Source organism: Callithrix jacchus, chromosome 2 (assembly GCF_049354715.1).
Source record: "Callithrix jacchus isolate 240 chromosome 2, calJac240_pri, whole genome shotgun sequence".
In the NCBI taxonomy this organism is placed as follows: Eukaryota; Metazoa; Chordata; class Mammalia; order Primates; family Cebidae; genus Callithrix; species Callithrix jacchus.
In genome coordinates, this window is record NC_133503.1 from 45829066 (window position 1) to 45845379 (window position 16314).

Sequence of the window (16314 nt, forward strand, 5' to 3'; positions counted from 1 at the left end):
AATAAAATAGGATCTTCTAAGTTTCCATTTGAGACTTATAATTAAACATGAATCTATCCTGCAGTTTTGTAGTTTTCTCCTTATATTGCACTTCATAAATTACTACTTCATTTTTGTTGCTGTTTAAAAGCATATTAAGTGAGTTTAAGCAGGATTAGGGTTTAATTGGGTGGAGTATTCTCACTGTGACTAAGTTTGATGAATTGAAAAGCGTTGTAGGAAGGAGACTCAAGAATGAAATTCTTGGGGAAACGTAGGAATTGTGTATGTGCAATGTCACTCTTCAGGACAGCTAATATTTTTAAGAATTTACTATTTTTGAGGTGTTGTACTAATATATTCCTGCTGGGCTTGTCATGCATAATTTCATATATCTTCAAATACTAGTTCCTGTAAATAAGTATGCTGATGATGACATGTTCCATTTCTTTCAATAGCCACAGAAAGTGATGTCAAAACTGGATTCTAACTCCTGACCCCCAAATTCTCTAAAACCCTCAGTTTAACGTATATTTTATTTTAATGTTATTATATATGTATCATTACTTTTACACCTCTAAAACCAAACATCTTAAAATTAGCTACAACTGCAAAATCAACTTAAAAATTTCAAAGAGCCATTTACCATGATAAATGAAAATATTTTAGTGAAACAAAAATCATTACTGATAGTTTAATATACCCAGGTCTGAGAAAAACCATTATGTTATATTTCTGCTTTCCTGGTAGCGTTTCTTCTGCTGGACGTCAGAAATAGAGATGGATGGTAGAACCCCTGAGATAAGAGCAGAGACAGGAGAAAAAGCAAAACATTCCTGAAGAGGCAATTGGTCTAGTTTGGCTGTAAACACTAGATGGGGGAACATTGGGCGCATTAAAAGTAGAGAGCCTGGGATGAAGGCATGAAGGCTGAGTAAGAATCTCTCCACTTGGTAATAATTCTGCAATTCCCCCTCTGACCTGCAATTCTGAACGTGGTGTAGCTTGGTCAATAAGGAAAGAAATTGCTTTTCTGGTTGGAGAGGCAGAAGAGTGGACAGTACACTGTGCTAGCTGAACTTCCTGTCTCTCCACTCTGGAGAAGGGCCAGTCACAATATATGACTCAGCACGCCAGGGACCTCTCCCACGCCAGCCAGGCCTACCCAAGCACTTGCTGTATCTCAAGTGGCCATTTCTAATCCCATCAATGACCCAAACTCTCCAACTTAGACTGCTTTCTCTGCACTCGGTCTATGATCACTATGAAGCACAAAAAGAATTAACTTCTAATATTTTTTTTCTTTCTTGGACACTTGATGAACTTTATAAGGAAGAGTCTGATTTAATTGTTGCTTGTCATCTGAGCATGCTGTCTTGGTTTCCCTTTTGTATGGAAAGCAAAATGTTGTTATTCCCTTTTGCCTGTATACTGGCTGAATTATTCTCTGAGGTGGCCATCTCAAGAGATTCTGTAGAAAATTAGAGCAAAATTTCTCCCTGGAGAAGCTTCATAAATAAAATCTCCAGAGCCAGTATACATAAGCCAACAGATAATAAAATATGATTTAAAACTCTGTTCAGAGAAAGGTCAGGGCCTCAGAAAAATCATCAGAATATCAGAAAAAAATAAACTGCAACCTGTTATATGATTTTTTAAAATCACTTGGCTTCTTTACTGTGCAAACTGTAGATTTTTGTTTATTTTATTTGAGGCTATAGTTTATGTCTTGAAACATACACATGAGTATTAATTCTGTGAGGTTTTTATGACCCCTGCAATCAAACTCGGGTTCTTCTGTTAGTTTCTATCACAGTATCTTTCACTTTTCTTGAACAATTCTTGCCACAATTTATAGCTACATATTTGTTTATTAAATATTTGTTTATCTTTTATAGATGATTGGCTTCAGGAAGAGGAAAACCACATCATTTTGTTTACTTCTTTATTCTCAGTGCCTTGCACAACATGAATATACAACAAATATTTGTAAAATGGCCATTGAATGAACAAATGTTCATTATGTACCAAGCTATATGCCAGGGTTGCTGATGACTAGAAAGGAGCAAGGCACAAAATTCTTTGTTCAGTTAGTTAGCAATTCAGGCAAAAAGAAAATATTAATTGTGATTATATGATATGATGCAATGTAGCCATCTACAACTAGATTTCTGAAGTGTTTTGTTTTGTTTTTAAAAGACAATCTTGCTCTGTCACCCAGACTGTAGTACAGTGATAAAATCATAGCTTACTGCAGTCTTAAACTCCTGGGCTCAAGGAATCCTCTTGCTTCAGCCTCCTATGTAGCTGGGACTATGGGTGCATGCTGGCTAATTAAAACAACAACAACAAAAACTTTTTTAAGATTGGGTCTCACTATGTTGCCCAGGCTGGTCTTGAACTCCTGGCCTCAAGCAATCCTCCTGCTTTCCAAAGTGGTACCTTCTAAAGTGTTGGGATTACAAGTGTGAGTCACCTGCTCCAGGCCTGAAGTGTTCTGTAATAGCGAAATATCTGGGTGCCATGGAAGGGCAGAAGGAGAAACATGGAAGAATAACATCTAATTTATATTTGGCAAAAGTTTCTCTGTATAAAAATGCTCCAGCTAAAACATTAAGGAGAAATGATAGAGTTCAAATATCACAACCCCTAAGGAATTTTCAAATCAAGACAACAATAATTAACAGCTGATAACATCGAATACAAAATATAGACTTATTAATTGTATATCTCCAGATCAAGTGGATACCACTATCTGTGAAATCGTTTTGCCAAAAAAATAATTTAACCTAAACTCGGACAAACCTCTAGATCTAACCACCAATTTTTACAAACTACGAAGAGTTATAGAATGTGTAGACAGACATGACGTGAATGCAGTCAGCAAAGTCCAGACTGTGGGAATGCTACAGCAAATATTTGGGTTTTTTTTTTTTTAATGACTAGAAATAAAAGAAGAGTTGGGTCAGGGAAGTTGTAGAATAAAGAAGACTGCCACATACATCAATGGCAGTGGGTGGGCCTTGTTTGAATCTATAGGATGCAAACATTCCATACAATTTCTTTATTTAAAGAAAAGTTTAGAAAGCAATTAGAAAAAAATTTAAAAGACTGAGGATTTCATGACAGCTGTTAGCCCAGGTAAGATTAGATGATTGACTCATTTTCGTTGGTTTCTTTCCTGATAAGGCAATATATATTAGATATATCAGAATAGAAGGAAATTTTTTTATATTGACTTGGCTTTTTAAATATAAGTAAAAACCAAAATGGCTTATAATCCCACCATTTATATAACTGGTTATCTTATTGTCAAAAAATGTTATGCATGTACTAGCATAGGTACATGGTTTTTATCCTTTTGCGGTTGTGTATTTATATCCTTTTTAAATATATCCTTTGTATGTATTTAAGCAGCTATATGCTATAGTATAAACATTGTTCTTTTCATTCCTTTGTCTTTACAATATATTTTGAAAATCTTTCCATAAAAGAATATAGATCTGCCTTTTTGTAGCCATTGAAATGCAAAGAAAAAAATAATAGATCACATTTTTTTAAATGCTGTATAATCTGTAGCATAAATTTATTATAATTTATTTGCATGCTCCCTTATCGATAGGCATGTAAATTATGTTAATTTTATATGATATAGTGAGTATCCTTATACGTACATTCTGGCAGTTTTTCAAATCTGACCATAATGAAAGTTCTTTGTAATGAAATTCCAGGGCAACACAGGGTGTGGTGGCTTTCGTCTATAATTTCAGCACTTTGGGAGGCTACTTGAGGAGTACTTGAGGCCAGGAGTTTGAGACCAGCCTGGGCAACATAGTGAGACCTCACCTCTATTAAAAACTTTTTTAAAAAGGAAAAAACTTGGTGTGGTGGTATAGAACTGTAGTCCTAGCTACCCAGGAGGCTGAAGTGGAAGGATCATTTGAACCTGGGATGTCCAAGCTGTAGTGAGCTATGATTGTGCCACTGTACTGCAGCCCAGATGACACAGTAAGACCCTGTCTCAAAAAAGAAAAAGAAAGAAAGAAAGGAGGGAGGGAGGGAGGGAGGGGGAGAGAGAGAGAGAGAGGAGAGAGAGAGAAAGAGAGAGAGAGAAAGAAAGAAAGAAAGAAAGAGAGAGAGAGAGAGAGAGAGAAAGAAAGAAAGAAAGAAAGAAAGAAAGAAAGAAAGAAAGAAAGAAAGAAAGAAAGAAAGAAAGAAAGAGAAAGAAAGAAAAGAAAAGAAAAAGAAATTATGGGCCAAAGCCATGTGCTTGTTTAAGGATATTTTTGAATTGTCCTCAAAAGAGGCTTCACCAAATTACCATCCAGGGCATATAAGATACTCATTTCTCCATATTCTCACCAACAGGATCTCATGAAGCATTGGTGGAAATGCTCTCATTCTGATACATTATTGACTAAAAGTCATTACATACTTGCTTAGGTTGTAAATTGCCTCCCTCTAAATCTACACGGAGAGAATTTAAGGTGTTGTCTCAGCTTGGTTCCAGTGTTATCCAAGCCATTAACCTTTCTTTTACCTTAGATTGTCACATTGTGGTATTTCAATTAAAAAACAGAAACACAACTGGGTATTATTTTTATAGGCTGTTGAAATCTGATTTTTGCAAACCATGGGTTTGCTGTGTTGTTATGCTGAATGAAATAGGTGCATAATACTATTTATGCAATAGTTTTTCAAAATGAATTTCACGCTAGATATACCTTGAAAAGTTTTCCCAAAGCTATAAGAAGAGAAATATGATGGACCATTGCTCCAGAGAAAGGTTTTAAAAGTAAATTTCTGCTTAATGAATAGGACAGTGTACCCTAATCTCTTCCTTGCCTATTCCTCAGAGACCTCTTCTCACAAGGGCTAATGCTTCACCTAAGCTGTGAAAAGCCTGCTGTGAGCACTCCCTGTTCAGAGTCAGAAAAACACATATTAACTGTTCTATTATTTTCAGTTCTAGCACAATGTTCTCTTGCTTTTCCTTGCTCAGAATGGACCCTTGCTGGGTAGCATCAGAATGACGATTTGGTGCAACAGTTCTGCAAGAGGAAGTAGGTTCCTCTGCTGTCATGGTTTTCAAGCTTTTTTGACTGCAGCCCATAACAAGAAATAATGTTTTTTATTATAACCCAGTAGATACACTCATAGAGACAGACACACTATATTCATAAAAACAAAAATTCATAAACAATGTTTAACCTTATGTGTTAATAACATTTATCCTATGTTATTGGATCTGTTTTATTTCTTTTTAAGAAATGCTCATCACAGTCAACCGAAATGATTTCACAACTCCTTAAAGGATTTTGACTCACAATAATTTGAAAAACACTGCATTGTAGAACATTTTAGATCTCTTCCCAACCCTCAGAATCTGATTTACTTCATCATGGCCCCTGTGAGATAGCTTCAAGAATGTGAGTGACTCTTTTTCCTTTTTTCTTTCTTTACCATTTACTGTGACTCCCAAATAAGTGATTCTTTTGGCTTATTTGGTGACCACGGCAATTTCTAAACATAGAACCTAGAGCATTTACATCAGACCTGCCTAAAGCTTGTGTTTTAACCTTGCTTCTCTCCTTCCTTTCTTTGGCTATTTATTATTTTTTTCTATTGCTATTTGTTCAACCTGTATTTCAGGCAATATACAGGTATTGAGGTACCAGTGGTGAGTAAAAGCAAGCATGCATCCAGAGGTATATTGGGAATGAAAGGAGTTAATCCAAAAGCATACAGGAAATATTTTTTAAATTTTATAAATTCTGTGAATAAGTGTATGGCAATGCATGTGACAGGGGAACTAGATTTAATATGGCATGTTGGGAAAGCTTCTGAGAAGTGATGCTTGAGCTGAGACTTGAAAGGTGAAAAGATTATAACCAGGCACTGGACAACATCATGAGTGCAAGCACAGGTCACACCATATTACAAACTTCTAAGGCTGAAGGGAGCATGAATTGCTAGTTGGAGAATGGAAGGAAAAGATCTTCAAGATAAAGCTGGAAAAATAAACAGGGCCAGACCTAACAGGTTTCTGTTGACCACAGAAAGAAGTGGAGGTTTTTCAAGGTTGAATAACATGATAAAACTCGCATTTTAAAAATATAACTGCAGAGTAGAGAATGGATTGGAGAGGTCCAAGATTATGCAGACAGAGCTATGAATAGCCTGTTGCAATGGTCTGGGTTGGTCATGATGGAGTAGGGTGGAATAGGGTGATGATCTTTTGTTAGTTATCTTCCTTACTGAGCACACTCTGCAATGAATTTCAAATGCACTGGAAGCAGGCTTGTTAATTTTGGAGCTGTCCACTCAGAAATAAATAAGCCATGATACCCCACCAAAGAAAGTTGCAGAAATGCAATAGCGAGGCTATGTGATGAATGGTTGAGGTACAGGGAAGCTCTTATTCATTTAAAAAAATCAGATGGTGTGAAGTTGAATATTCTAGATATTGCCCAATTGTGTTATGTTCACATATTTTACTGGATATAGTTCAGGATAATAAAATATTTATCTTCTTTCCCTCTGAGAATTAAGAATCTGTGATGGAGGGCTTTAGCTCTGAAGTGTCAAAGGAGAAAGATGATTTTTAAGAGCCAAACCTGCCTCCATGATTAAATAAATTTATATTTATACTGGCCAAGGGATGCATATTGCCTCTTGCCTGAGCCTCCCGACTTTGATTAATAATCCCTTGCACATTCAAACAGTTATTAACTTGCCATACCTGTCACCTTTATCACTTTGTTCTTTGAATAAAAAGAGTTTAACCCAAGTCCCAGTAAAGATGTTCATTCAGGCTGAATTTAATAAATATATTCTGCTACCTTGGAGTTAAATGGAATAATAGGAGAAGAGTCCACTGGTCTGTCACCAGGTTTCTGAACTACACCTGACAGCCTAACATAGTCAACAGCAGGGAGTGAATCATGTCTGTTCTGTATGCTAACCTACTCTGAGTAGGTGGTTTGCATTGGCATCTAGTTATGTTTATGGTTAGTAGTATCTTCTCCTGACTTTGGTACCCAACCCTCACACACCTCATTATCTCTATCCCAGCTGCCACTCATCCCAAAAGACCTTGCTTACATCCCACAATCAATCATTCTTTCTATTACCTTAGCGGAGAAGAGCCTAAGGTGCAGCAGGTCCCAGGCATGATTACAGTTTAACCAGTTTAATATTGTTTACTGAATGGCCTGTAAAATACAGTGAATATCATTTGTGTTGCTGCACTTGGAAGGTTTATGTATCAAATTGCCTAGATCCAAAGACCTTTTCTCGTGCCTAATACACCTATGACAGAGATGACCAGCCAGTCATTGATTGAAATGAAGAATAATGTCTTCCAAAAGGCAATGCCAAGCATAGGTTTCTCAGGATTTTACAAAGCACTTTCTGTGTTTTTGTCTAAATTCCTCCAAGAGCTTAATTTCTGACATATTCTGTGTAAATCAGTCTTCAGTGATAAACAAAATTTTATTTATTAAACTATCAGGTGCTGTTAGTGTTCATTAGAATGTTACCACCTCAGATTAATACTTCATTGAATTTCATTTCTTTAGTTTGTAGGTACTGTTTTCTCCTTTAGCAGAATGGCAATTATAAAGAAGAAAATATCCTAAGTGTATTTCTCCCATCATTGATATTCTACGTTTATTCCTCAGCAAATAATTTGTCACTACGAAGTGATGTGCATCCCTGGGCACTGCTTGCAGGCACTTAATTCTTTGATTCAAATGAAAATTTAAAATGTGATCTCCATGACGTTATGTCTAAAGAAACATGTCAAAGCAGTGTTGACACAGAGAACTTGACTGTGACTAGAAATCATGGCTGTGCTTTGAGGGAAACAAAATAAATCACAGCAGTAGGAATGCATTTTTACAAGCTGCTGTGTACAGCAGGGGCCAATTCTGTTCTGTGTCTCATTATCTCTTCTAATTCCTCAGCCATATACTCCTTCATGTATGAAGCCGTGTCTGATCCTGCCTATTCAGTGACTGGGGGTCACTGCAGATTCATGCACAGGCTCCTGTTATGGGAATCTGGCCTCTGCCACCTTCTCCAGATGCAAGCTTTCCTTTCATACCTGTTGTTCCAGCAAATCCAAGCTATTCTCTTTCCCCCACTTGCACTAGGTTCCTTCCCATGTCTGTGCTTGCCTTCTTGCTACTTTTCTCTGGTATTTTTCAAATTTTACTTTTGTACCTGAAGAATGCTTTGGCACTACCATTTGTCAGTTATTTAACTTTGTGCATTTCCTCATGTGAATGGAAGCATGGGAGCAGCATCATAAGGAAGGACTGGAGTCGCACTTGCAGAATGTGTCAGAGCCCACAAATTCACTCAACAGAAACATCAGGAGATATTAGCGTTATTTTTTGGTTAGTACTATTATCACCATTCCTCAAAATTGAGCTCTGATCTCACTTCTTCTGAGAAGCTTTCCCTTACCTCACCATCCCAAAGACAGAGTTAATTACTTCCTTGTACTGTAGGCTTACTTCTTTATTGCCCTTCTTATATGTTTTTCTTATCATTAATGTGGGACATGATTTGTTATAATGTTGCTGGGCAATGACATTGTTAGTGTGGAAAAATTGGCATGAGAATGATTCAAGGAGTTCCCACAATTCATACTTTATGGGCCTCCTGCAAAATATGGTTAGGATGTGACCATTAGTGATAAATGGATAACTTGGGATCTCTTTATTTCCTGTGTTTTATTGCTATGTGAGCAAACAGTTAATGAGTGCTTACCGTATATCAAGCATGACAATAAGTATTATATTTATCGTGTTAATTCTTCTGCATGATTAAATGTGGTAGATATTATTCCCATGTGATACATGAGGAAACAAAAGGCCTAAGATCATAGAGCTAGTGGTAGACTTCCTACTCCCAAAGCTCTTAGCTCAAAAACACTCTGCTCTGATCTGTAGGGTCTCAGTTGCCTCTGGGGTTCCTTAATGTGTAAATAGATTTGACAAGTTTTCTTTCCTAATGCTATTCCAGGTATTCCTTTCAAGATGAAGAAGACATGTTCATGGTGGTGGACCTCCTGTTGGGTGGAGACCTGCGTTATCACCTGCAACAGAATGTCCGCTTTAAGGAAGAAACAGTGAAGCTCTTCATCTGTGAGCTGGTCATGGCCCTAGACTACCTGCAGAGCCAGCGCATCATTCACAGGTCAGTCAAGTCCAAGGAGACAGCCATGAACTCAATGCAAGGAGAGAATCCACAACTGGATACAATCATTAAATTCTTGTTGAACATGACATTTGATCCTCATTTAATTCTTCCAACAGTACCCTGAGATAGGTTGATTATCCTCATTTTGCAGACTTTTTTAAAAAACAGAACACATAGAGCTTGATTTGCCCAAGGTCATAGTAAACAACGAGATCACAATTAATAAATATTGGTACTATTTAATAAGTAAGCTTAGATGTAGAGGAGAAAAGGTGGCCTATAGAAACTTAATACATATTAAATAAGTAATTAAATGGAGGTAGCACATGGAGGGAAAGAAATAGAATGAAAAGAAACAAAGTTCTTTGGGAAGAAAGTTTGAGTCTTTCTAACATTTGCTGTCCTGGAGTGTTTTTATTAAATGAATCCCCAATGTGTGTGCTGTAAATGGAGGTAGAAAAAGCAATAGCAATGTCTTCTGCAGTTAAAGCATTTGTAGTAAATAAAGACGTACAAATAACATAAGAGGCTATAAAGCTATAGAGATAAAAGAAAAAGATAAAACTTTATAGTAAAGAAATTTGTAGTTTTAGTGATTATTTTATATTTAGTATCTCATTTGATCTCTGAAATAACCTGAGGTAAATGATCAGAGCAGATATAATTAGACTAAAATTACATATGAAAAAAATAATGGCTTATATATATTATCACCCAGATTTATTTATAAGAATTGTGATCCTAATCAACATCAAAACAACTACTGTTTACTGGTTGATGACTTACTATGTGCCAGGCACTGCTAGGTGCTTTATGTACATTATTTTATTAAATACTCAAAACCCAGCCAAGATTCCACATTTCATTATAATATTCCCATTACACAGACAAAGAACCATCTCAATTGCCAAGGACAAACAGCGTAGCCAGGATTTAAACCTAGATGCCTCTGACCTCAAAGTTAGAACTCTATGATACCAACTCATATTACTTACACATGTGAAATATATGCATTAATTGATTACATATTACTAAATGAAAAATCCGTGCATGTGACTCTGCTGCTGTCATCTCTAATCCTTGGAGAATTTGCTGAGTACAATTATGTCTCAATTAGTAAAAAATTGGCCAGATAAAATATTTCACCATCACCAGTTGACATTTACCTAATTAATTTTTTTTAAACTTTTATTCATATATTTTTTATAGAAATGGGGTTTCACCATGTTGCCCAGGCTGGTCTCCAACTTTTGGCCCCAAGTGGTCCTCCTGCCTCAACCTCCCAAAATGCTGGGATTACAGGAGCGAGCCACTGTACTCAGCCTATAATTTATCTTGATGAGTACAGAGCCTATGGATGAAGGTGAAGCATCACAATTTCTCTGTGCAGGGACCACAGGCCAGTTCTTTAATATATTTTTATTTTTTTGGCTTTGGCCCTAGACATTAAATAGTTATTATTTAATGTACCTTCTTTGGAAGGGCCTGTTTGTATTGGAAATGTGCTTTTCAGGCACCAGATAAATGGAAAGCAGACCAGTTAATCATGTGGGATCTCAGAAATGAATTTGCACACCTGGTGTTTTGTCAATAACTAGAAATCCTGTTCTCAAGCACTTATCTTCGCAAACTGGTTTTCTGGTCCCTCAAAGCTCTTTCTGAGGAGAGACTCTTCATACTTGTAGTGTACGGAGTCCCTCTCAAAACTCTCATACTCATTCATTTGCCCCAAAATTGCTAACCATAGCCTATCTTGATTGTGACATCACAGGTATCAGAAAGGAGGCAGTGGCCGTGAAAAAGCAGTACGGCCTGAGCCTTTTTACTCTCTCCTTTTCCTGTTTGAAATAGGGTTCTGTTCCTTCTTTCTTTAGGCTTCATGTTCTTGGCCATCAAAAAACTAATTCTCCAAGCATTTTCACTATGTGTTTAGAACTGTGTTTCAAGAGGAATTCAGCAGGGAAAAACAACAACAAAACTTTTGATATGCTTTTCTCCCAAGGAGCTTACTAACACCAAATACTGTTTCTCTGTTCTTTCCCTCTTTTTTGTTCCCATCATCATTTTTCCACTTAAATAATAAAACAAGGATTAACTTTCTGGGGTTTTTTTGCTCTTTAGTCACACCCACAGTTATTACTTACTGCCTGTCCTCAGAAGGGCCTTTTTGTACTGAAATGTCTCTTCACCATGGTAAATGAACGGAAGGCAAACATGATGACATTTTGAGTGTTAAATTGAGGTGGCATCCTTCTGGCATCAAAAACTATTCAAGTGCATTTCTGTGGCCTATATGTACCTCTCCCCCTACCTCTCAGGTGTATATTTTACAGGCTGTAATAGCCTTTTGTACCTTTTCCTGAGAAGATGTGACATTTTAATTATTTCTTAATTCATTTATGTCTCCTTTGCAAAATGGTACACCCCACGTGTTTTGCTTTCTATTGTATAACTAGTATGTGAAACAAATATGATCCACATGAATAACTGATTGACCAGAAGCTCAGGTTTACAAATAAGAAAGATTGAAATATAGGACATTAAAGCCAAAAGTCTCAGACCTACTTGTACCTTGGTCTTTACATTAGAGTAATCATGTAATTTATCATCAAAACCAGGATACTCTGAGAGATAAAGAGGATGCTATTAGTATTAATAATTGTGCTGGGGAGAGTAAAAAGATAATGTAATCTGGGCAATTGGGGACCTATGTCAACATAATTAAGTCTTTTCAAGGCAGTGTTTTTTTGTAGAGACAGGGTCTCCCTATGTTGCCCAAGCTGGTCTTGAACTCTTGGGCTCAAGAATCCTCCTGGCTCAGCCTCCCAAAGTTCTGGGATTACAGACCTGACCATCATGCCCAGCTTCAAATAGACATTTTAATTCTAACAGTGTTCTGATAACCAGGTTTTTCTGCTCTCAGAATAGCAGGTATTAATTTGAAATGGTGTCAAATAGCTTTTTTTAAATGTAAATGGTAAAAGAAGCAGTGATTTCTTTGTCTAAGGAATTTAAATGATAATAACTGTGGCAATCTGAGACCAGGGCTCCTGGGCCAGAGAATGCAAAAAGAAATATAGAAGAGATACAGGCTTCTGAATACTGTAATTCTTTTTTTTTTTTTTAATCTCCTTCTTCAAAAGAATCAGCATGATTCATGCTGTATTTGACTTCAAGATAACAAAACACCTTTTTGTAACTTAGAAAGAAGATTGGGTTGTAAAACACATGCTGAGTTCCTAGAAATTAAAAGCGAGAAGGAATAAAAGAATCAATGAAAATATAGTAGATCTCCCAGACGAGGAGAGACCATCTCCATAAAACTGAAGACATAAAATATGTGACTTCCTACTTTTAGATTAAAATCTACATTTTGCCTTTGGACGTGGAAGAAGATTCAAAATTACCCATAAACAGTCAGCAATACTTGGAAGCAGGAGCAGCAGTAGGCTGCTGTTTACTAAGGGCTTCCTGGGTACCAGGCACTCAGCTAAGCACTTGTGAATTATTTCGCTTAGTCTTCCCTTAACTGCAGGAGGTTGATGGTGCTTTGTCCCCATTTCACCATCGATGAAACTGGTTCTGAAAAATTACTTGCCTAAGCTTGCATGGCTAGTAAGTAGGGGAAGCATCATGTTAAGGAAATGCAGAGCTCTAAACCACTCTCCAGCCTGCAGATGCTCAGCATAGCTGCAGCTCTGAAGGGAGCATGGGACATGTATGTGTGGCCACCTGCCTCAGACACCCACAGACAGAAGTGGTACCTGTGGAACGGACAGACAGAGAACAGCCTAAAACTAGAAGCTAAATTGTGTAACAGACAAGCACTTCAGGGAAGATGGTTTGGAGTAACAAAACAAGTTTCATGAGAGCTCTGAGAGTGTAAAGGGGACTTTCAACAGTCAAAGCACACGGCAAGTCTAGTCTAGCAAGGAGAGCTAAGTGGATGAAAGTTCTTACTTGTTTCCCTGTGTTAACTTAGAAGGGGCTCTTTTTTAAATTTTGTTTTCACTTCAGCTTTTCTGCCAAAAATGTCTAGCATAGTAATGTTTTAAAAAACACCATAGGATCTGTTTCTACCATAAATCTCCATTAAGACATATGTGGAGTTTTGCTTTATTTTGTGGATGTTTAACAATCTGTGAACTTTGATAGTTTCCCAAATATGTAGAATATTCAGCTAGTTCTCTTCAATTTCAGAATCTCTCTTTGCTACAGTTGTTAAAGACATCGGGTTGTATAATAACCATTAAGTTTGAATCGTGCAATTAGACAACTTTCTTGTTAGTCAAGATGTCACACTTTTTGTGTGAGTACAGCTTGAAAATCAGCTTTAGTTTCCAAAGTATGGCCAGTTTGAAGTATAATATTCTCTTTTGCTTACTTGAAATCTGCAAATAAATGCTTTAAAATATGGACCAAGTGATTATTTACTTTTATTTAAAAATAAGAAAAACAAAACTCATTACAGTCTCTTCTGTGAGGGTAGTACTATTCTATTTGTCGATTGCTGAAGTCTCTCCAAAAAATAATCTGATGGAAAGTAATCATTCAATATTATAATCCAAAGACAAATTTCTGTTTACTCCCTTGTTAGATCTTAAAGAAGTCTCAATTATGAATTTAAGCTAATGAGATGAATTGTATGGGACAATTAAATAGTAAGTCATCTTGGATCAAAGTGCCATTTGAGTGGATGGTTGATTGTTTTTCTCTCTTTCTGAGAATTACCCCCCACTAAAATGAAGTTATAACTCACTGTTTTCTAAACTTTCATAGGAAGGAGATACAAATCTAATTAGGGCAATTTGTTGCAGTACAACAAAGAGATTTGCAAACATTTCCCATTGAGTACCGAAACGTTAGCGAGAAATAAAAGAAAATTTATGGCTGTCTAGAAAAACACAGGATAGTATTTTTATTTATCACCTCTGCCTTCTTTGCCATACTCATTGGAACTCATAACTGATTCCAGATTCATCCTGATGACTGTATAAGATGCAGATAGAAACCTTTTCTCACACATCACCTCTTGGGCGGCAGTAACTGCTTATGAGAAGTTCCTATCATTCTTCTAGAAATCAGTGTCTTGCCGGTGAAGAAAAAAAGTCTTAAGAATAATGCTTCTAGTCCAAATATTTATTCAAAACTGATTTACGGGTCACCTATTTGCCAGTGCTCTGAGTGCCAGTCTCCCATGGTGAACAGGATAATCCCTCTGTCATATGAAGTTGTTAATACCATAGTGTGAAAAGCAGTTGAGTAAACACTTCAACATTAACATCAAAAGGTTTTTAAATTTTGTGGTGTATGCCATAAAGAATAAAAGCACGCACACGTGCACGCACGCGCACACATACACACGCTTAGCTGCATCCTCCCAGTGCTCAAGGTTATACCTCTAATTGTAGCCTCTGGACCATGATTGGAACAAATTCCCAAACTCAGTGACCAGAAAGAACATACCTTTATTAGCTCGCAGTTCCTTGGGGTCCAGTGTCTGGGCACAGTCTAGTTGGGTTCTCATCACAGCTGCCATTAAGGTGTCAGCCAAAACTGGGTTCTCTTCTGGAGGCTTAACCGGGCAAGAATCCACTTCCAAGCTCAGTCAGAATGTTGGCAGGAGGTATTTCCTTGTGACCGTAGGAATCACGGTGGCTAATTTCTTCAAATTTAACAAGGGAACAATACTGTAGAGTGAATTGGCTACCAAGACAACAGAGTATATATACTTGAATAATGATATATAACATTTTAACGTAACTCAGTCACAGAAATGAGACCATCCACCATCACATCTGCCATGTAATGTCAGTTAGAAACAAACCCTGGAACCAGTCCATGCTGAGTGGCTGTAAATTATGCAAGGGTGTGAACACCAAAAGCTGGGAATCCTGGGGGTCACCATACAGTCTGCTCACCACATTTCCTCTAAAGAAGTTGTACGGCATCACAGTTTAATACCAATTTCTTCTATGACCTTAAATAAAGTCCTGAACTTCCCTGTTAAGGAAGAAGTGAAGAGATTTTACCAAGTGATCAAAAATGATTCTTTCTAAGACTCTAGGACAATATCCTCTTGCCCTGGTAGGCTGCTCTTCAATGTGTGACCTCCTCATTGTTCCTCTGCCCTACCACACACCTGTTTCCCCTCCAAGAAGGCTGTCTGACTGTAATGACCTGTCTAGAGAGCCTCTGATACTGACTTGTGATAAATGGCTATTAGCACATTTACCAATCAAGGTCTTGTTTGCAATTCAGTTGTGGGCCAAAATTACGTTTGTTTTAACTGAGGTCTTTGGTTTATTTCAGGCAGAGATCTGGGCTGGAATGTCACCTTTGTGTCTGATTCTCACACACTGTGCTATCTTGGCAGTCACATTTTATTTTCTTGAGAGATAATTTATAGGAAAAAATAAGAACTTTCTGCAGCTAGTCATTTTAGTCAGTGATTATTGAGTGACAGGTGAGCTCCTAATAAATAAATTTGCCAACACGGTGGCACCTCCGCTTTCTGAATAATGTGGGAATGAGTCAGCTGGAGAGATGTTTTTTAAATTCCTGGAAGTGTTTATTTCTTTCAGCTCATTAGCGTTTTATAACTACTTAATTTATACTACAAAGTAACTGTGTCCCTTTCTTAATGACTTATCAGGAGCCATCATTTATTGCTCACACCGAACTGGGTATTGTGCTAATTGGCTGGTTGTACACACTGCCTAACTTCATAATTAACAATGCTCTGAGGGGATTAAGCAACTTGCCAATATACAGTCAGTATTCAGGGACCAGATTCAAATGTAGGATTGCCTGCTTCAAAGGCCCTGTTCTAAATATAGGCTCCTTTACTTTCACTCTTGACCCTCAAGATCAGATGAGCTGTTTGGTGCTATTTACCCAATAGCATAAAACTTCAGTTTAGATATATATTTTAGTTGGTAGGTGTTATATGTTAAATTGTGCTTCCTCAAAAAGATTTGTTGAAGTCCTGAACCCCAGCGCCTCAGAATGTGACCTTTTTTGGAAAGAGGGTTTTTACAGAGATAATCAAGTTAGAATGAGGCCTTTGGGGGCCCTAATCCGGTATGACTGATGTCTCTTCCTCAAACAGGAACTTTGGATACA

The 16314-nt window shown here is 37.2% G+C and overlaps 1 protein-coding gene across 1 annotated transcript in view; it reads left to right on the forward strand.

Annotated features, from left to right (window-relative positions):
- Nucleotides 1–16314, forward strand: part of STK32A (serine/threonine kinase 32A) — a 146780-nt gene that overhangs the window by 66199 nt on the left and 64267 nt on the right. The window contains exon 5 of the mRNA XM_008987313.5: nucleotides 9013–9186. Coding sequence (XP_008985561.2) covers nucleotides 9013–9186 — 174 coding nt within the window. The remainder of the gene's footprint in view (nucleotides 1–9012; nucleotides 9187–16314) is intronic.